At 40.6% G+C, this 22,910-nt stretch overlaps 1 protein-coding gene across 3 annotated transcripts in view; it reads left to right on the top strand.

Moving 5' to 3' along the window:
- mtr (5-methyltetrahydrofolate-homocysteine methyltransferase) overlaps window positions 1–22,910 on the top strand; it is a 148,564-nt gene that overhangs the window by 21,124 nt on the left and 104,530 nt on the right. For all 3 annotated transcript variants that reach the window (XM_034194168.1, XM_034194169.1, XM_034194167.1), the window contains exons 4-8: window positions 28–97; window positions 181–273; window positions 9,715–9,821; window positions 11,740–11,799; window positions 15,518–15,612. In XM_034194168.1, the coding sequence (XP_034050059.1) occupies window positions 28–97; window positions 181–273; window positions 9,715–9,821; window positions 11,740–11,799; window positions 15,518–15,612 (425 nt within the window). The remainder of the gene's footprint in view (window positions 1–27; window positions 98–180; window positions 274–9,714; window positions 9,822–11,739; window positions 11,800–15,517; window positions 15,613–22,910) is intronic.

Here is a 22,910-nt window from a genome sequence, read left to right as displayed (position 1 = left end):
TTGTTTTTGTGTCTCCTTTGTCAAAAGGCTTATCACCTGAACCGGGCATCGGCGGAGTTGGCCCGGAGAGCAGCCAGCAGTGTCACCAAACAAACAGGTTTGTGGAATTGCTTTGCTTTACAGCTCTTTTTGTGGATTTTCTGCTTTGTCCAACATTAATTTATCTGTGTGTGTTGTCAGGTTGTAAACGGTATGTGGCCGGTGCAGTAGGTCCCACCAATAAAACGCTGTCTGTTTCACCTTCTGTGGAGAAGCCCGACTTCAGGAACATAAGTAAGATCAGATTACTGTTTTCTTCACTTTGAACTACTCTCTGGCTTTTTAAAAATTTATTTATTTTGAGACCATAAACACTGCAAAATTACAGTGTGTGTAATAAAACAGAAATGTTGCAGTAGACATCAACAGAACAATTACTGTTGAAAATACTGATTTCTAGTTAATTAGACTTCATGGGACAATCCAAAGCTTATTCTTAAAGGTGCATTATACAGTTGTATGTAAAAGTTTGGGGACCCCTGATGATTTCCATGATTTTCCCTTATAAATCATTGGTTGTTTGGATCAGAAATTTCAGTTAAATATATCATATAGCAGACAGAGTGATATTTAAGAAGTGAAATGAAGTTTATTGGATTTACAGAGAGTGTGCAATAATAAATTTATAAATTTGGGCACCCTCTAAAGTGCTTCCTATAGCTTCCAGTGAGAGTCTGGATTCTGGTTTAAGGTATTTTAGACCGTTCTTCTTGACAAAACAGCTCAGGTTTGTTGATTTCTGAGCATGGACAGCACGCTTAAAATCACACCACAGATTTTCAATAAGATTCAGTTCTGGGGACTGAGATGGCCATTCCAGAATGTTGTACTTGTTCCTCTGCATGAATGCCTTAGTAGATTTTGAGCAGTGTTTAGGGTTGTTATCTTGTTGAAAAATCTAGCCGCGGCACATTTCTTGAACATTGTTCTCAAGAATCTGCGGATATTGACTGTAATCCATGTGACCCTCAACTTTAACAAGATTCCCAGTACCTGCACTGGTCACACAGCCACACAGCATGATGGAACCATCTCCAAATTTGCCATGCATACCAGCCCTTGTTATGTTCAAATAACTCAATTTTTAGGGCTGTGAAAACTCAGTGGAGCCGCGAAATTCCGCGGATTTCATCATGGGGAGGAGTGGGCGGGTGTTAGTGTTTTACTCTGTAATCGTGGTCGTCACTGAGTTTTTAAAATGTCTATTGCAAAGTGTTTTTTATGACATCGTGCAAGTTTTTAAGTCAGCGGACACTGATCTGTGTGTTACAGATACAAATCAGTGTCCTCAGAGCCGCGGAGTTTTGAGGAGAAAAATCCCTCTCTCAAAGCCTGGCTGTTGCAACACTTGTGGTAAAACGGGACTGGTTGCTGTGGTGACGCTGTGTGTCTCCTGCGTGAAGCTTAAGATAAACGTAGCATGTGGAAACCGCAAACCTTTAGAGCTCTAAAGTTTTTAAAAGAAGATTTGTGCAGCATGTCTGTGTCATGGACCGACGTCGGACAGAGAGAAGATGGCGAGAAAGACTGTTTGAAAAAGTCTGATAAGGACAAGAATCCGTGGAATTGTCGCAGGCTTCATGCACACACCTGAAAGATAAAAGAAATGGGAAAAGTAAACTGTGCCATCAGGAAACACGGTGAGAAAATAAACATGCTGATTTTAAGAAAAGATTATTTGATGTTTTTCATTAATCTAGACTTTCTTTCTTTGGAAAAAAGAGTGGCTTTGAATGGATTTACATGAATTTACACAAGAATGTCAATGAGTTTTTATTAATATAGACTTTTTCATGAGAAAAAGACACTGGATTTACATAAGAATATGTGGCTTTTTTACTATACGGTAGGTTATTGATATTTTACCATGATTTTCAAAATATTCTACCAGCTTTAGCTGTAGTTTTTAAAATGCTTTAACAGTCTTTTCAGTCTTCATGAATTTTGTGTAGTTTAATTGTTCTGAGTTAATGCATTATTTGGTTTACAGTTAAAAGGAAAATCATTCCAGGTCCTACTTCAACGTCATATTCTGTTATTTCAACATCATCATTGACAGTTCAAATAAAAAGTTGAATACAGGGTCATTTAAATATGCGCTAATTTTGAGATTTTTGTTCCAGGAGATACTGAAAATGTATTGTTATGTATATGTATTGTCTCCTGGGGGCCTATGCCCCACAGACCCCCTGCAAATTTTCCTTGGATTTCACAGTTTTTATTTCACAGCCCCTGAATTTTAGTTTCATCAGTCCACAGCACCTTATTCCAAAATGAAGCTGGCTTGTCCAAATGTGCTTTAGCATACCTCAAGCGACTCTGTGGCATGTAGGCAGAAAAGGCTTCCTCTGCATTACTCTCTGATCCAGCATCTCCTTGTGCAAAGTACGCTGTATAGTTGAACGATGCCCAGAGACACTATCTGCTAGAGCCCGACCAATGTGGATTCTTTGAGGCCAATGCCGATAACGATATTTCAGTTGCAGACAAGTAATTGTGAGAGGAAAGAAACACAAACACCAAGGAAACATTATATTCACAAGACTCCTTTATTTTTCTATTCTGCAAGTTTCAATAACAAAAAAACTTTCAAACAACCTTAGTGCAAGCAGAGGTTGGTTTTAGTGCTGGTAGAACATTTTAACAAGAAAACATGGACCCTGATATAACGTGAGGAAACTCTCATATAACAGTAAAATAAGATTTTCACAAGACCCTGTAGTATGTTTGTGCAATTTTCAAGAACAGTAACAAAGAACTGTCTAGTACAAAAAAATATCTGTGCAAAGTTGCATTAATCTCTAAGGAAACGATAAATAACATTACAAAAAAAAACCTCAACTCTACAAAATTTATTAAACAAATCTTGAAACATTCGCCCTTCATTCTTGGTCCCTTTGGGTGGAAATCAAAGAGACGATAGGACTGGCAGGATATTTTTCATTATGTAAACATTATGTTAACATAATAACATTATGTTAACTTTTTCACAAGCCCCCTTTAGTTTCAGGTACTCTTAATATTGCCACTTTAACAGAGGTAGGTTGTAGTATAGGAAGCACAGTTTCTCTGCATTTTCTCCTTTGAGGGAGCTGCGTCTCTCCTCATAAATGTTGCCAATGACACTGAACACCCTCTCAATTGGTGCAAAAGAAGGTGGACAGCAGAGATACTTCCTGGCCAAGGCTGACATTCTAGTGAAGCGGTAACTGTTACTCACCACCACTTCAAGGGGTTCCCTTTTTTCTTTCTATCATTGGCTCCCTAAAGTACCGCTCCAGCTCTTCAAGGATCCCCTCAGGTTCTTGTTCTTCATTTGTTGAAGCAAGCATGGTGTCATAAAGGCTGTCCAGTACACTGGGATTTTGACCCTCCTCTAGCCTTGTTTTTTGGGCTCTTCCTTGCCATCATCATCCTCACTACCAGTTTCTGCTGGGACTGTGACTGCTTGCGTTTCTGCAGGTATACTTTCGACCTCTTCCTTGAGCCAGGCTTTAGCTTTGGCCAGTGTCTCTGGTGAGAAGGGCTGCTCCTTGTAACGTGGATCAAGGAGACACACCAGCACCACCTCTTTTGTGTCTTGCGGATGAGAGAATCTTTTCTCCAAACTCTCCAGCATGGTCTTCCTAAGTGTTTTGATTCCTCTGCTGCTAGGTCCTTCTGACTCAAGCAGACGCCAGAGCACTGCTACACATGGTATGATGCAGGAGGCCGAGGAATCTTCTTTACTCATTTCACACGTTATTTCTTCTAGTGGTGTCAATGTGTCAACCAGGTTGGCTGCCACGTCCCACTCCTCAGCAGTTGGACATAGAAAATTGCCATGGTCACAAGAGCAGGTTGTGACAGCTCTCTTTTGCTCCAACATCCTGGCAAGCATGTGGAGGGTTGAATTCCACCTGGTAGGAACTGCCTGGAGAATTGAATGTTTAGGAACACCAACCTCCTCCTGAATGACCGACAGTCGCTGCTGTGCTACAACAGAGTGGTTAAAGTGTGTGGCTGTTCTCTTCAATTTGGCCAGTATGTCCCCCACCATCCTCTAGGAAGCGAGGCCATCATTGATAACCAATTGAAGGGTATGCGCAGTACAACTCAGGCCAGGCATCTCTGCAAGTTTTAATCCTTTGACCATGTTTACACCACTGTGCCTCAGCACCAAATGAACATGCTGTGCATCAGTGCCCCATTCTTTTAGTAAAGTCAAGAAAGTCCCGCTGATGTATTGCCCTGTGTACATTTTACATTGTCGACACAAACATTATTTCAGTAACTGTTCTGTTTATGAGAAATTATCGGCGTTTTATTGGCAAAATTTCGGCCGATGGTGAGTACTTTGAAAACGGCTTATATCGGCCGATAATATCGGCTGGCCGATATATCGGTCGGGCTCTACTATCTGCAGCTAGATCATGTTGTAGGTCTTTAGAGCAGGTCTGTGGTTTGACTACGACTGTTCTCAACATCCTTCACTTCAGCTTATCTGAGATTTTTCTTGGCCTGCCACTTCAGGCCTTAACTAGTACTGTGCCTGTGGTCTTCCATTTCTTCACTATGTTCCTCACAGTGGAAACAGACAGCTGAAATCTCTGAGATAGCTTTTTGTATCCTTCCCCTAAACCACAGGGCTGTGAAAACTCCGCGGAGGGATTCTGCGGATTTCATCATGGGGAGGGGGGTGGGGTGTTAGTGATGTACTCTTTAATCGTGAACATCGCTGATTTTTTAAAATGCTTATCGCAAAGCGTTCTCTTTTTTACGACATCGTGTAAGTTTTATAAGTCCGCGGACATTGATGTCTGTGTTACAGATACAAATCAGTTTCCTCGGATCCGCGGAGTTTCGCGGAGGAAAAATGCCACTCAAAGTGAAGCTGTTACGACAGTTGTCATAAAGCAGGACTGGATGGTTGCTACGTGACGCTTTGTGGCTCCTGTGCTACGCTTAAGCTAAACTTAGCATGTGGATATCCCAAACTTTTAGAGCTTCAAGTTTTTAAAAGCAAATTTGTGCAGCATGTCTGTGTCACGGACCGACGTCGCACAGAGAGAAGATGGCGAGAAAGACTGTTTGAAAAAAGACAAGAATCCGCGGAATTGTCGCTGGCTTCATCAACACACCTGAAAGATAAAATAAACAGGAAAAGTGAAGTGTGCCCTCTCAGGGAAAACACGGTAAGAATTTTTCTCTCCCTGGAAAATAAATATTTTGCTGTTCAAACAAGATTTTAGACAAGATTATGTGGCTTTTTTTCATTAATCTAGACTTTCTTTCATTGTAAAAAAGACATTGTGGCTTTAAATGGATTTAGGCTGCATGAATTTACACAAGAATATAAGTGACTTTTTACTATAAGGTATGTTATTGATATTTTACCATGATTTTCCAAATATTCTACAAGCTTTAGCTGTGGTTTTTGAAATGGTGTAACAGTCTTTTCAGTCTTCATAAATTTCATGTAGTTTAATTGTTCTGAGTTAATGCATAATTTGGCTTACAATTAAAAGGAAAATCATTCCAGGTCCTACTTCCATGTCATATTCTGTTATTTCAGCATCATCATTGACAGGTCAAGTAAAAGGTTGACTATAGGATCATCTAAATATCCACTAATTTTGAGATTTGTTCTTCCAGGAGATGCTGAAAAAGTATCATTAGATAAAAATTTAATTCTGGGGCCCCACAGGGCCCTAGACCCCGGCTCCTGGGGGGCTGTAACCCCCCCCCCCCCGCAAATTTTCCTCAGATTTCACAATTTTCATTTCACAGCCCTGAAACCATAATGTTGAACAGTCTTTGTTTTAAGGTAATTTGAGAGTTGTTTAAATTACCACCTTAAATACCCTTTCTCATGATTGGATTCACCTTTGTAAGGAGGTCAAGGGTCAGTGAGCTTACCAAACCAATTTTGTGTTCCAATACTTAGTGCTAAATGTATTCAAATAAATAAAATGACAGGGGTGCTCAAATTTCTGCACCTGACAACACTCAATAAGTGTTTGGGAACTGAGGACATTGTTGAAACTTTGTAGGTGGAATTCTTTCCCATTCTTGCTTGATGTACAACTTCAGTTGTTCTCTGTTGTCGTATTTTGCGCTTCATAATGCACCACACATTTTCAATGTGCGACAGGTCTGGACTGCAGGCAGGCCAGTCTAGTACCCGCACTCTTTTACTATGAAGCCACGCTCTTGTAACACGTGCAGCATGTGGCTTGGCATTGTCTTGCTGAAATAATCAGGGACGTCCCTGAAAAAGACGTTGCTTGGATGGCAGCATGTGTTGCTCCAAAACCTGGATGTACCTTTCAGCATTGATGGTGCCATCACAGATGTGTAAGTTGCCCAGCCCATGGTCACTAACACCCCCCCATACCATCACAGATGCTGGCTTTTGAACTTTGTGCTGGTAACAATCTGGATGGTCTGTTTCCTTTTTTGTCCAGAGGACACGACGTCCATGATTTCCAAAAACAATTTGAAATCTGGACTCATCAGACCACGGCATCGTTACGTTCTGTCACGTTGTGAATGAGGCGAATTGCCTACACACACACATATATTCATCCTACCATCAGCTGCTGATCAATTCATATTGCTCCAGTTTACTCATCAAAATCTAGATGAATCCACAGCAGAAGTACTTTATGACTACATGCTTTGTGGGCTCTGTGTCATGGAGTAGCGCAGAGAGGTGGAGGAGACTGAGAGCCAGATGTGTTGCTCCACATGGCTCTTGTCTTGCTCATTTTCCCAAACATCAGGCACAGCTGCAGCAGCAGGTTGCACACCTGCAGGAGCGCAATGATAAGCATTGGAACCAGACTTTTTAGCCGACTTGGCATCACTGTCCTTCTTCAGCATATTGCAGCAATGAAACTGAATGCGGTGCAGCAGAGCTTAATTGTGTGCACGTCAGAGAAGAACACTGTCACGCTCTATTAAGGATCACCACTAATCAAGACGGATCAACACGCTCAGTTGCGATCTTCACGACATGAGGCGAAATGAGGGTGGTGCGTGACATTCGTGGAAGATTTTTTTTGACAGCCAAAAACATGCTCCACGAAAATCATGAATATCACGCACCAACATGCACTATTAAGAAACCTGTTCAGCTGCATTAAGTCACGTTAAGAATGTCCCAAGAATGACACAAATACAGTAGTGTTCAGAATAACAGTAGTGCTATGTGACTTAAAAAGACTAATCCAGGTTTTGAGTATATTTCTTATTGTTACATGGGAAACAAGGTACCAGTAGTTTCAGTAGATTCTCACAAATCCAACAAGACCAAGCATTCATGATATGCACACTCTTAAGGCTATGAAATTGGGCTATTAGTAAAAAAAAGTAGAAAAGGGGGTGTTCACGATAATAGTAGTGTGGCATTCAGTCAGTGAGTTCGTCAGTTTTGTGGAACAAACCGGTGTGAATCAGGTATTCCCTATTTAAGGATGAAGCCAGCACCTGTTGAACATGCTTTTCTCTTTGAAAGCCTGAGGAAAATGGGACGTTCAAGACATTGTTCAGAAGAACGGCATAGTTTGATTAAAAAGTTGATTGGAGAGGGGAAAACTTATACGCAGGTGCAAAAAATTATAGGCTGTTCATCTACAATGATCTCCAATGCTTTAAAATGGACAAAAAAAAATAAAAAACAGACGCGTGGAAGAAAACGGAAAACAACCATCAAAATGGATAGAAGAATAACCACAATGGCAAAGGCTCACCCATTGATCAGCTCCAGGATGATCAAAGACGGTCTGGAGTTACCTGTAAGTGCTGTGACAGTTAGAAGACGCCAGTGTGAAGCTAATTTATTTGCAAGAATCCCCCGCAAAGTCCCTCTGTTAAATAAAAGACATGTGCAGAAGAGGTTACAATTTGCCAAAGAACACATCAACTGGCCTAAAGAGAAATGGAGGAATATTTTGTGGACTGATGAGAGTAAAATTGTTCTTTTTGGGTCCAAGGGCCGTAGACAGTTTGTGAGACGACTCCCAAACTCTGAATTCAAGCCACAGTTCACAGTGAAGACAGTGAAGCATGGTGGTGCAAGCATCATGATATGGGCATGTTTCTCCTATTATGGTGTTGGGCCTATATATCGCATACCAGGTATCATGGATCAGTTTGGATATGTCAAAATACTTGAAGAGGTCATGTTGCCTTATGCTGAAGTGGACATGCTCTTGAAATGGGTGTTTCAACAAGACAATGACCCCAAGCACACTAGTAAACAAGCAAAACCTTGGTTCCAAACCAACAAAATTAATGCCTCGCAGATGTGAAGAAATCATGAAAAACTGTGGTTATACAACTAAATACTAGTTTAGTGATTCACAGGATTGCTAAAAAAGCAGTTTGAACATAATAGTTTTGAGTTTGTAGCGTCAACAGCAGATGCTACTATTATTGTGAACACCCCCTTTCTGCTTTTTTTTTTTTACTAATAGCCCAATTTCATAGCCTTAAGAGTGTGCATATCATGAATGCTTGGTCTTGTTGGATTTGTGAGAATCTACTGAATCTACTGGTACCTTGTTTCCCATGTAACAATACGAAATATACTCAAAACCTGGATTAATCTTTTTAGTCACATAGCACTACTATTATTCTGAACACTACTGTATGACATTCGTAACGCGTCCTGCCTATGTGTAAACGCAGCATTAACTTGCATGTCCAATTTTACTTGCCTCAAGTTCTTAATTTCTAATGAGATTCCAACTTGCATGATATTAGGTTAGTGTTGCCCACTGTTCAGTGCTTGCATGGACCGGGTTTTGGGTTGGTTTGTGAAAACTTGTGACGCTTGGTGACGTTTTTTTTTTTGTTGGTAAAGGGAGGTTTACTGACCTTGACTTTGTGGACTATGCTGCTCTAAGGTGAAGACTGTCACTTGTATTGTAACACTTTGATTTTTTTTTTTTGTGTGTGTGTGTTTTTGTTGATATTTTGTCCTGCACACACCTGTGGACATGTGATGTGAGCTGGACATAGGACTTGATTTTGAATGTCATTGCATCCAACTGGAGATACAAATTAAACTAATCAGGTTAAAATCCTGTCAGTATAATTTGTATACGTATTAATTCCAGGTGTAAATCACTGAAGCGACTGCTCTGTTTCACACTTATGACTAATATTATTGTTATTAGTACTTGAGTATAACAGTTTTTGTTTAGTTCAAACAGCATTTGGATTAAAAAGATGTCTAGTGGATCATTGTCAGTGACCAAAGTTGCTAAATACTTCATCTGCTGCCTCTGTGAAATCTTGTCATGCGTACAGCATAATTAATTGATGAATCCCATTTTGCATAATTTGTCATGCGACAGAATCAAGAGGCTTCAAGGCTGAAAAATGTCTCACAATAACACACACGCCTCAGTTACATTTCAAACTCCATTGTTGTTGTGTTGGAGCCCTTTTGCCAGATCTGTGGTTTTCAACAGAAAACCTCAAGACCTCTGATGCAAGGGTTGGAGGTCAGTCAAACTCTGGCACAGTACAAGACAACTGTGCCTAGAGTGAGTACACTCAAGACTGTCTGCTGTTCCAGTTGGTCTGTGAGTGGTTGGATTGTGTCTGTTTGTGATTACAATGGGTTAAATGCAGAGGACTGTATTCTGTGTTGACAGTAAAACCTCATCTTTTTTCTGTCCTCAGCATTTGATGAGCTTGTAGAAGCCTACACAGAGCAAGTCCGGGGTTTACTAGATGGAGGAGCTGACATCATATTGGTTGAAACCGTCTTCGACACTGCTAATGCTAAGGTATCTCACATCTGTACCTGTATTTCAAAAGCACAGTTAAAATGTAACATCCCTTACAACGTGACTGTAACTTAATGAGAAAACTACAGAGTAATTGAACTTTAGTTTTACACGAGAGTACAAAGGATGGTTACATTTTTCAAAAACACAAATTGTTGTCCTTGTTAAAAAATAAGTGGTATGACAAATTAGAATCACACCCTAGTTCTGGAAGTTTCTCCTCACACCTGTTCTCGATTTGCAGCTCATCACCTGGGTGTTATTTAAGCCTCACAGTGTGCTCTTGTCCCTCGCCAGATTGATGTGCCTTGTGCCTTTCTTCCAGCTCTGTTTGTGTGTTTTTTGCCTCGCCTTCATAGCCTCATCGTGTTTTTTGACCACCTGCCTGTTTTGCCTCGACCACGCCTAAGCCTGATGTTTTTGTACTGTTGTTCATTTTGGACCGCCTTCCTGTGTACTGACCCCAGCTAACGTCTCAAGTAAACACTTTTAAACCACAGAGCTGTGTATTTGTGTCCAGCCTGTTTTGCAAGTCATACCTGATACACCCAGAAATATACACAGAGACAGAGTGACAGGACCACACCCACAAATTGTAAATTTGACAGCTTAACTATTTTTATATTTATTTTGATAATACCTGTGCCTGGATGTGTTGCTGTATGTGGTGAACTGATTAAAAACAGTTGGAAACATAAAACGTTTGTTCAGTAGTTTAGCACAGTTGGCCCAAAAATGGTGCCATGTTCTCAAGTTGTTGCTACTCTCTGTATAAAGGGACTCCATGTGACAGGACCATGCCCACAAACGCACAGAGGCAGTGACAGGACCACACCCACAAGAATAAACACGTTATATTAATCCAGCAGTCATCTGGTCGAGACAGCTGGGATTTGTCAAACTGTGTCCCTCCATCCATCCAGATCAGCTGTCACAGCGGAACTCAGGAGTCACAGAAACCCCAGAAAACACTTGTCCCACAAGAGAAAGCAGACGGAACACCAGATAAGGACTCCACAATGACTGGACAGGGGAAAACTAAGACAGCATTCAAATAACTCGGACAAAGATGAGTGAGATACGCAGACAGAACGCAAACCCGCGCTGTAAGACAGACACCAGGAATGGATTGTGGTAGCACCACTGTGACATGTGCACTGTGTGTCCAGTACCAATGTCTCCAGCTCCCATCAACCTTCCACCACCGAAGTCTGTCTGAGCCTCTGTCTGACCTGGACATGAAAAGTGCATGACCCAAACGTGAAGAGGACTCTTGTTACGTCTGTGTGACACCTGTAGTGACAGTTTGGGCCGCTGGACGTAATGTGGGTGACATGCTGTAAAACCCTAGGTGTGAATCCAGACTCTTCTGGTCTCTGGGCAGCAAGTAGGAGGATCTGAGTCCTGTTGAAAATAAACCCTGTAAGTGTCTTTCTCCGTACAGAGCGACTCTGTGGGACACTGCTGTCCTCAGTGCAGTCCCTTTTCAGATTGGATGTCAAAGGTTTCATCGGTCTCATCGTTGCTGTTATACAAACATAAAAGTAATTTTAAGTCATCTCATGCACATGAAAATCATAAGATTTTAACTTTGTTCCTTTTTTAATGAAAAATTTATCATCTGTTTTTTGGGGGTGAAATGGGGAACTTTGGATGTGGTTAGATTTTCTCCTGGCTGATGAAGAATGCTTGTTTTAATTCTGAGATCCCTGAAATCCTTTCACAGTGCAGCAGATTTTCAACAAAACCAAGGCGTTTCCATTAACAGTGGAAATCCAGAGTTTCTATTTTGTCATTTTATGATGTGTCTTGTAGAGTTCCGCTGCACTCGTCCCTGCACAGGCGCTCAGTCCGTGCTGTGGACTGGTTTGTGTGTAAAGCTACATTTGTGTTCACCACTTCTTGTTTCCGTTTCCAGGCGGCGTTGTTTGCCATCGACCTGCTGTTTGAAACGGCCTACCAGCCCAAACCTGTGTTTGTATGTCTGACACCTTCACTGCCGCCTCACACGTTCATGTCTGTGTCACTCCGTGTCTCTCTGTGGGATTATTCACAGATGTGCGCTTATATCCATAAGAAAAGTATTTAACACGTTGGACACTCACCTGTCCATCATCACAGCCTCTGTGCTGATCCCAGTGCTGGTTGTGGTTTTTTATATATTTCTGAGGGTTAGGGTTAGGAGGGGGTTCATGTTGACCAACCTGCCACAAGGTCACAAAATGCCAAGACACAGCAGCAACATATTATAAAAAACAGAACTGGAAATGAAATGATAATAAGAATCATAATTTGCAAGTGTAAGTTGTGCTTGTCAAGAGAAATTGCTGTCCTTCCATCTGTCTGTACAGCAAAACCTTCCACGTCCTTAAGTTGAAGAACTGTAAAAATCTAAACTTTTATACAATAGTATTCAGAATAATATTAGTGCTATGTGACTAAAAAGATTAATCCAGGTTTGAGTATATTTCTTATTGTTACATGGGAAACAAGTTACCAGTAGATTCAGTAGATTCTCACAAATCCAACAAGACCAAGCATTCATGATATGCTCACTCTTAAGGCTATGAAATTGGGCTATTAGTAAAAAAAAAAAAAAAGTAGAAAAGGGGGTGTTCACGATAATAGTAGTGTGGCATTCAGTCAGTGAGTTCGTCAATTTTGTGGAACAAACAGGTTTGAATCAGGTGTCCCCTATTTAAGGATGAAGCCAGCACCTGTTGAACATGCTTTTCTCTTTGAAAGCCTGAGGAAAATGGGATGTTCAAGACATTGTTCAGAAGAACAGCGTAGTTTGATTAAAAAGTTGATTGGAGAGGGGAAAACTTATACGCAGGTGTAAAAAAATTATAGGCTGTTCATCTACAATGATCTCCAGTGCTTTAAAATGGGCAAAAAAAAACAGCTGCGTGGAAGAAAATGGAAAACAACCATTAAAATGGATAGAAGAATAACCACAATGGCAAAGGCTCACCCATTGATCAGCTCCAGGATGATCAAAGACAGTCTGGAGTTACCTGTAAGTGCTGTGACAGTTAGAAGACGCCAGTGTGAAGCTAATTTATTTGCAAGAATCCCCCGCAAAGTCCCTCTGTTAAATAAAAGACGTGCAGAAGAGGTTACAATTTGCCAAAGAACACATCAACTGGCCTAAAGAGAAATGGAGGAATATTTTCTGGACTTATGAGAATAAAATTGTTCTTTTTGGGTCCAAGGGCCGCAGTTTGTGAGACGACCGCCAAACTCTGAATTCAAGCCACAGTTCACAGTGAAGACAGTGAAGCATGGTGGTGCAAGCATCATGATATGGGCATGTATCTCCTACTATGGTGTTGCGCCTATATATCGCATACCAGGTATCATGGATCAGTTTGGATATGTCAAAATACTTGAAGAGGTCATGTTGCCTTATGATGAAGAGGACATGCCCTTGAAATGGGTGTTTCAACAAGACAATGACCCCAAGCACACTAGTAAACCAGCAAAGTCTTGTTTCCAAACCAACAAAATTAATGCCTCGCAGTTATGAAGAAATCATGAAAAACTGTGGTTATACAACTAAATACTAGTTTAGTGATTCACAGGATTGCTAAAAAAAGCAGTTTGAACATAATAGTTTTGAGTTTGTAGCGTCAACAGCAGATGCTACTATTATTGTGAACACCCCCTTTCTGCTTTTTTACTAATAGCCCAATTTCATAGCCTTAAGAGTGTGCATATCATGAATGCTTGGTCTTGGATTTGTGAGAATCTACTGAATCTACTGGTACCTTGTTTCCCATATAACAATAAGAAATATACTCAAAACCTGGATTAATCTTTTTAGTCACATAGCACTACTATTATTCTGAACATTACTGTACATTGATACTGGGCCGTCATGCATTTCTGACATTTATAAATGCCTTTTTTTTTTTTACTGGATTTTGGGTCCTAAGTTGGAAATGTACAGAAGGCCTGAAATGCTTACATTACCCACGAGATGGTGAAAAAAGCTGCAGCAGATGTGAGGCCAGGTGTCAGCTGTTTACTTTGGAAGTTCACGTTTGGTGAAAATAAGATGAGCTGACATTTGTGTCTCTGACCTTATGGATAACTTGCTTTGTGATGATAGCTGTCCAGGGAAGATAAATGGGTTTGATTCAGTTGTACATCGTGTCTGAACATCAAAATCCATTGAGGAGTGAGTTGTAGAAGCTTAAATCAGGCTTTAGGATTTTAAGGTGCCACTCTGCAGCGGACTTAGAAAGAAGTGTGACTCGACCAAATGCAATCATTTTAATGCACATAATGTCCAGCGCTTATTTGAGGCAGACGTTTATTTTTTTCAGATGTAGTTTTGACCCGCTGTCGCAGACCGACCGGTACCCCCTAAAAATCAGTCCACCCTGCCTTCACTGAGCATGTGTCATCGGCTGCAGTTCACCTTGTCATCACCTAGTTTCTGCTTCAAACTGCACTCCAGTCATCATCTGTCTCAGTGACGGACATCTGAAGATTTTGTACAACAATCATTTCCACATAAATTCAGCATTACTTCATCATAAAAGACGGAGGAAGCGATAAGAGCGCCACAGCTACAGTAGCTGCTAGCTGCTGCATTCAGCGTGCCTCCGTCATTTCAAATCGTCACTGATTATCGCCTCATTTCTGCTTAAAACTGTAGAATGTTTTAAGAGATTTTACTTTGTCATCTGATGGTTAATAATCACATTAATCCATTTATGTCTCAGATGAGCTGCTGAGCTCCAAAATGACTCATGAGCAGTGGAGGCAGGATGGACCAATTTTTAAGGGTGGACCTTTTGATCTGCGACACCGGTCATTAAATGAGGCAGGTCCCAATTCAAGGTCAGGCGTTTATTCAAGGAACTACGTAAGCCTAATTGCTGCTGGGGATTCCCTGTCGATCGTTCGGCGCCTCCTGGATGTGACTAATCTGTGACGTACATATAACGGATTTTGTCCATTTGATACACTGAGCGGCTTTCAATTAGAATGGACAAAATTCACTGTTCCAACTCAATCCAGTATATGCAAGTTTTACTGTACCGCTATATTTCAAATTCCAGACGTACGTTTCACGCCGACAGTTTCTTTCCTCGAACTGCCTCTTTATGGAACATATTACCAAATGACTGCTTCCCTATTCCCTACAACCTTGGCCTTTTCATGTGCAGTGCCAGTAAACATCTTTCACAAGTGATGCACATTTCACAATCTTCATCATTAGCATCTTCATCATCCTTATCGTCATCATCTTCTCAATCTCAGGATCACCGTTATTGTTGTCATCATCATAACTAACAGCCACATCAGTCATGCCTTTTGTAACCTGTAACCTTGAGTGGCTCGTAGCCTTGTTACGTGGTGAACTACGAGTAAAAAACCCCCAAAAAAACCAACAAAAAACAAGCAACAGATGCAAAACGATGACTTATTCATTTTCAGTCAGAGTGGCCAGTCAGAGTCCATTTTATGACATTTCAGTGAAAACGCCCATCACGACAAAGCCAAAGGCGCATCGCCGTCATTTGTAGCTGATGTGACCGTTAGATAATGAAAGCAGCAGTTTGTGGCAGGACACTACACTGCTCTTCTCTGACAATATGAACATAATTAGACCTAAAAATGCACTGCAGTAGTTTGAAAGAGTTCAAATGTTGATCTTAACCTCTCTCCCACTCATGATCTAGATCTCAGGGACCATCGTCGACCGGAGTGGTCGGACATTGTCTGGCCAGACAGGAGAAGCCTTCATGGTGAGCGTGTCCCACGCCAAACCGCTCTGGTGAGTTCCAACAACTGCGCCGGTACATAGATTCCCATGACAACGAGCTTTTGAAATATGGCAGCATCAATGGGACTTCGATTTAGTTCTCTGCCTTGTAGCTGAGCGTGATGTTAATAATGTTAATACAACCCCAATTCCAGTGAAGTTGGGACATTGTGTAAAATGTAAATAAAAACAGAATACAGTGATTTGCAAATCCTCTTCAACCTATATTCAATTGAATACACCACAAAGACAAGATATTTAATGATCAAAGTGATAAACTTGATTGTTTTTGTGCAAATATTTGCTCATTTTGAAATGGATGCCTACAACACGTTTCAAAAAAGCTGGGACAGTTGTATGTTTACCACTGTGTTACATCACCTTTCCTTCTAACAACACTCAAGCATTTGAGGACACTAATTGTTGAAGCTTTGTAGGTGGAATTCTTTCCCATTCTTGCTTGATGTACGACTTCAGTTGTTCAACAGTCCGGGGTCTCCATTGTCGTATTTTGTGCTTCATAATGCGCCACACATTTTCAATGGGCGACAGGTCTGGACTGCAGGCAGGCCAGTCTAGTACCTGCACGCTTTTATTATGAAGCCACGCTGTTGTAACACGTGCAGAATGTGGCTTGGCATTGTCTTGCTGAAATAAGCAGGGACATCCCTGAAAAAGATATTGCTTGGATGGCAGCATGTGTTGCTCCAAAACCTGGATGTACAACCCCTGGCAAAAATTATGGAATCACCGGCCTCGGAGGATGTTCATTCAGTTGTTTAATTTTGTAGAAAAAAAGCAGATCACAGACATGACACAAAACTAAAGTCATTTCAAATGGCAACTTTCTGGCTTTAAGAAACACTATAAGAAATCAGGAAAAAAAATTGTGGCAGTCAGTAACGGTTACTTTTTTAGACCAAGCAGAGGGAAAAAAATATGGAATCACTCAATTCTGAGGAAAAAATTATGGAATCATGAAAAACAAAAGAATGCTCCAACACATCACTAGTATTTTGTTGCACCACCTCTGGCTTTTATAACAGCTTGCAGTCTCTGAGGCATGGACTTAATGAGTGACAAACAGTACTCTTCATCAATCTGGCTCCAACTTTCTCTGATTGCTGTTGCCAGATCAGCTTTGCAGGTTGGAGCCTTGTCATGGACCATTTTCTTCAACTTCCACCAAAGATTTTCAATTGGATTAAGATCCGGACTATTTGCAGGCCATGACATTGACCCTATGTGTTTTTCTATGGCAAGATGCATTATCATCTTGAAAAATGATTTCATCATCCCCAAACATCCTTTCAATTGATGGGATAAGAAAAGTGTCCAAAATATCAACGTAAACTTGTGCATTTATTGATGATGTAATGACAGCCATCTCCCCAGTGCCTTTACCTGACATGCAGCCCCATATCAACATTGCGTGATGATTTACCCTCTTTTAAGAGTTTGATAATCCTCTCCTTTGTTTCAATTGACATCTCTCGTGTTGGAGCCATGATTCATGTCAGTCCACTTGGTGCAACAGCTCTCCAAGGTGTGATCACTCCTTTTTAGATGCAGACTAACGAGCAGATCTGATTTGATGCAGGTGTTAGTTTTGGGGATGAAAATTTACAGGGTGATTCCATAATTTATTCCTCAGAATTGAGTGAGTCCATATTTTTTTTCCCTCTGCTTGGTCTAAAAAAGTAACCGTTACTGACTGCCACAATTCTTTTTCCCTGATTTCTTATAGTGTTTCTTAAAGCCAGAAAGTTGCCATTTGAAATGACTTTAGTTTTGTGTCATGTCTGTGATCTGCTTTTTTTTCTACAAAATTAAACAACTGAATGAACATCCTCCGAGGCCGGTGATTCCATAATTATTGCCAGGGGTTGTACCTTTCAACATTGATGGTGCCATCACATATGTGTAAGTTGTCCATGTCATGGGCACTAACACCCCCCCATACCATCACAGATGCTGGCTTTTGAACTTTGCACTGGTAACAATCTGGATGGTCTTTTTCCTCTTTTGTCTGGAGGACACGACATCCATGATTTCCAAAAACAATTTGAAGAGCTTTTGGGGATGCTCCTTTTATACCCAATCATGACATGACACACATAATTAGTGTCCTCAGTTCCCAAACACTTATTGAGTGTTGTTAGAAGGAAAGGTGATGTAACACAGCGGTAAACATACCACTGTCCCAGCTTTTTTTTTTAAACGTGTTGCAGGCATCCATTTCAAAATGAGCAAATATTTGAACAAAAACAATAAAGTTTATCAGTTTGAACATTAAATATCTTGTCTTTGTGGTGTATTCAATTGAATATAGGATGAAGAGGATTTGCAAATCATTGTATTCTGTTTTTATTTACATTTCACACAACTAACCAACTTCATTGGAATTGTGGTTGTAATTGGGAGTATTCTGATCTCATGTTTTGGCCCAAGAACTAAGTCATCTGTGGTCTCCTTGTGGAAGTAAGCAGCTCCGAGGTGGATCTACACATTGACTTGGCACAAGTTTTAGGCCGGATGCACTTCCTGACGCAAATTCACATCAAGAGATTGGCAGGTGTGGTTTGAACTGTGAGCCTTCCGCATTGGAAACGAACACAGTTAACCACTTCGCCACCACCCTGTGGTGTCCTTGTGTATTTTTAAGACTGCAGGATTTTCCCCAGACAATAGAATAACGGCGCAAGACAGTTATAGTCTCATCATAGCGCTGTTATACTGTGGGGCCATCTCGCAATGTTTTTTTATTTGATTCATCAACCTTTATCAAAGCAAAGGGTTCTCGCGAGCATTATAATGACCGTTATGCTGCTACCTGAAAAAAATTACACTGCAATTGGGCCACTACATTGTTTATTTATTTATTCTTGTTTATGTTTATCAATTTATTCTTCAACCTCCGTCAAAGCCATTTAAAGATGTCAGTTGTGACTAACCTTTCTGCTGATTAAAGTCGCTAAACAGGCTGTGATAAGACCGATGATTAAGTTGTGCACTTATGATTTATCACAGAACCTACTGTGGACAAACTGTATCTGCATGAATTACCGACTAATTCCATTTAAGTCAAAATGGGAGCCTTGCTACTGTCAAGACATGAAGTTTGTAAAATGTGTAAAAAAGATTATAATTTTGCCCGGGCTGCGAAGGTTAACGGTTTTTGTTGGTCTCTGTGTCTGACTGATGATTTAATGGACTTTTGTTGGTCTCTGTGTCTGACTGATGATTTAATGGACTTTTGTTGGTCTCTGTGTCTGACTGATGATTTAATGGACTTTTGTTGGTCTCTGTGTCTGACTGATGATTTAATGGTTGTTGTTGGTCTCTGTGTCTGACTGATGATTTAATGGTTGTTGTTGGTCTCTGTGTCTGACTGATGATTTAATGGTTGTTGTTGGTCTCTGTGTCTGACTGATTTAATGGACTTTTGTTGGCCTCTGTGTCTGACTGATGATTTAATGGTTGTTGTTGGTCTCTGTGTCTGACTGATGATTTAATGGACTTTTGTTGGCCTCTGTGTCTGACTGATGATTTAATGGACTTTTGTTGGTCTCTGTGTCTGACTGATGATTTAATGGACTTTTGTTGGCCTCTGTGTCTGACTGATGATTTAATGGACTTTTGTTGGCCTCTGTGTCTGACTGATGATTTAATGGACTTTTGTTGGCCTCTGTGTCTGACTGATGATTTAATGGACTTTTGTTGGTCTCTGTGTCTGACTGATGATTTAATGGACTTTTGTTGGTCTCTGTGTCTGACTGATGATTTAATGGACTTTTGTTGGCCTCTGTGTCTGACTGATGATTTAATGGATGTTGTTGGTCTCTGTGTCTGACTGATGATTTAATGGACCTTTGTTGGTCTCTGTGTCTGACTGATGATTTAATGGACTTTTGTTGGTCTCTGTGTCTGACTGATGATTTAATGGATGTTGTTCGTCTCTGTGTCTGACTGATGATTTAATGGATGTTGTTCGTCTCTGTGTCTGACTGATGATTTAATGGATGTTGTTCGTCTCTGTGTCTGACTGATGATTTAATGGACTGTTGTTGGTCTCTGTGTCTGACTGATGATTTAATGGACTGTTGTTGGTCTCTGTGTCTGACTGATGATTTAATGGACTGTTGTTCGTCTCTGTGTCTGACTGATGATTTAATGGACTTTTGTTGGCCTCTGTGTCTGACTGATGATTTAATGGACTTTTGTTGGTCTCTGTGTCTGACTGATGATTTAATGGACCTTTGTTGGTCTCTGTGTCTGACTGATGATTTAATGGACCTTTGTTGGTCTCTGTGTCTGACTGATGATTTAATGGACTTTTGTTGGTCTCTGTGTCTGACTGATGATTTAATGGACTTTTGTTGGTCTCTGTGTCTGACTGATGATTTAATGGATGTTGTTGGTCTCTGTGTCTGACTGATGATTTAATGGACTGTTGTTGGTCTCTGTGTCTGACTGATGATTTAATGGACTGTTGTTGGTCTCTGTGTCTGACTGATGATTTAATGGACTGTTGTTGGTCTCTGTGTCTGACTGATGATTTAATGGACTGTTGTTGGTCTCTGTGTCTGACTGATGATTTAATGGACTGTTGTTGGTCTCTGTGTCTGACTGATTATTTAATGGACTTTTGTTGGCCTCTGTGTCTGACTGATGATTTAATGGACTTTTGTTGGCCTCTGTGTCTGACTGATGATTTAATGGACTTTTGTTGGCCTCTGTGTCTGACTGATGATTTAATGGATGTTGTTGGTCTCTGTGTCTGACTGATGATTTAATGGACCTTTGTTGGTCTCTGTGTCTGACTGATGATTTTAATGGACCTTTGTTGGTCTCTGTGTCTGACTGATGATTTAATGGACTTTTGTTGGTCTCTGTGTCTGACTGATGATTTAATGGATGTTGTTCGTCTCTGTGTCTGACTGATGATTTAATGGATGTTGTTCGTCTCTGTGTCTGACTGATGATTTAATGGATGTTGTTTGTCTCTGTGTCTGACTGATGATTTAATGGACTGTTGTTGGTCTCTGTGTCTGACTGATGATTTAATGGATGTTGTTCGTCTCTGTGTCTGACTGATGATTTAATGGATGTTGTTCGTCTCTGTGTCTGACTGATGATTTAATGGACTGTTGTTCGTCTCTGTGTCTGACTGATGATTTAATGGACTGTTGTTGGTCTCTGTGTCTGACTGATGATTTAATGGACTGTTGTTGGTCTCTGTGTCTGACTGATGATTTAATGGACTGTTGTTGGTCTCTGTGTCTGACTGATGATTTAATGGTTGTTGTTGGCCTCTGTGTCTGACTGATGATTTAATGGATGTTGTTCATCTCTGTGTCTGACTGATGATTTAATGGACTGTTGTTGGTCTCTGTGTCTGACTGATGATTTAATGGATGTTGTTGGTCTCTGTGTCTGACTGATGATTTAATGGATGTTGTTGGTCTCTGTGTCTGACTGATGATTTAATGGATGTTGTTGGTCTCTGTGTCTGACTGATGATTTAATGGATGTTGTTGGTCTCTGTGTCTGACTGATGATTTAATGGTTGTTGTTGGCCTCTGTGTCTGACTGATGATTTAATGGACTTTTGTTGGTCTCTGTGTCAGACTGATGATTTAATGGTTGTTGTTCGTCTCTGTGTCTGACTGATGATTTAATGGATGTTGTTGGTCTCTGTGTCTGACTGATGATTTAATGGATGTTGTTGGTCTCTGTGTCTGACTGATGATTTAATGGATGTTGTTGGTCTCTGTGTCTGACTGATGATTTAATGGTTGTTGTTGGCCTCTGTGTCTGACTGATGATTTAATGGACTTTTGTTGGTCTCTGTGTCTGACTGATGATTTAATGGACTTTTGTTGGTCTCTGTGTCTGACTGATGATTTAATGGACTTTTGTTGGCCTCTGTGTCTGACTGATGATTTAATGGACTTTTGTTGGCCTCTGTGTCTGACTGATGATTTAATGGACTTTTGTTGGCCTCTGTGTCTGACTGATGATTTAATGGACTTTTGTTGGCCTCTGTGTCTGACTGATGATTTAATGGACTTTTGTTGGCCTCTGTGTCTGACTGATGATTTAATGGACCTTTGTTGGTCTCTGTGTCTGACTGATGATTTAATGGACTTTTGTTGGTCTCTGTGTCTGACTGATGATTTAATGGATGTTGTTCGTCTCTGTGTCTGACTGATGATTTAATGGATGTTGTTCGTCTCTGTGTCTGACTGATGATTTAATGGATGTTGTTCGTCTCTGTGTCTGACTGATGATTTAATGGATGTTGTTCGTCTCTGTGTCTGACTGATGATTTAATGGATGTTGTTCGTCTCTGTGTCGCCTGATGATTTAATGGATGTTGTTGGTCTCTGTGTCTGACTGATGATTTAATGGACTGTTGTTGGTCTCTGTGTCTGACTGATGATTTAATGGACTGTTGTTCGTCTCTGTGTCTGACTGATGATTTAATGGACTGTTGTTCGTCTCTGTGTCTGACTGATGATTTAATGGACTTTTGTTGGCCTCTGTGTCTGACTGATGATTTAATGGACTTTTGTTGGTCTCTGTGTCTGACTGATGATTTAATGGACCTTTGTTGGTCTCTGTGTCTGACTGATGATTAATGGACCTTTGTTGGTCTCTGTGTCTGACTGATGATTTAATGGACTGTTGTTGGTCTCTGTGTCTGACTGATGATTTAATGGATGTTGTTCGTCTCTGTGTCTGACTGATGATTTAATGGACTGTTGTTGGTCTCTGTGTCTGACTGATGATTTAATGGACTGTTGTTGGTCTCTGTGTCTGACTGATGATTTAATGGACTGTTGTTGGTCTCTGTGTCTGACTGATGATTTAATGGACTGTTGTTGGTCTCTGTGTCTGACTGATGATTTAATGGACTGTTGTTGGTCTCTGTGTCTGACTGATGATTTAATGGACTTTTGTTGGTCTCTGTGTCTGACTGATGATTTAATGGACTTTTGTTGGCCTCTGTGTCTGACTGATGATTTAATGGACTTTTGTTGGCCTCTGTGTCTGACTGATGATTTAATGGACTTTTGTTGGCCTCTGTGTCGGACTGAGATTTAATGGACTTTTTTGGCCTCTGTGTCTGACTGATGATTTAATGGACTTTTGTTGGCCTCTGTGTCTGACTGATGATTTAATGGATGTTGTTGGCCTCTGTGTCTGACTGATGATTTAATGGATGTTGTTGGTCTCTGTGTCTGACTGATGATTTAATGGACCTTTGTTGGTCTCTGTGTCTGACTGATGATTTAATGGACCTT

This window comes from Thalassophryne amazonica, chromosome 18, assembly GCF_902500255.1.
Source record: "Thalassophryne amazonica chromosome 18, fThaAma1.1, whole genome shotgun sequence".
In the NCBI taxonomy this organism is placed as follows: Eukaryota; Metazoa; Chordata; class Actinopteri; order Batrachoidiformes; family Batrachoididae; genus Thalassophryne; species Thalassophryne amazonica.
Note: the sequence above shows the minus strand (reverse complement) of the source record. Positions and strands in the feature narration are given on the sequence as shown.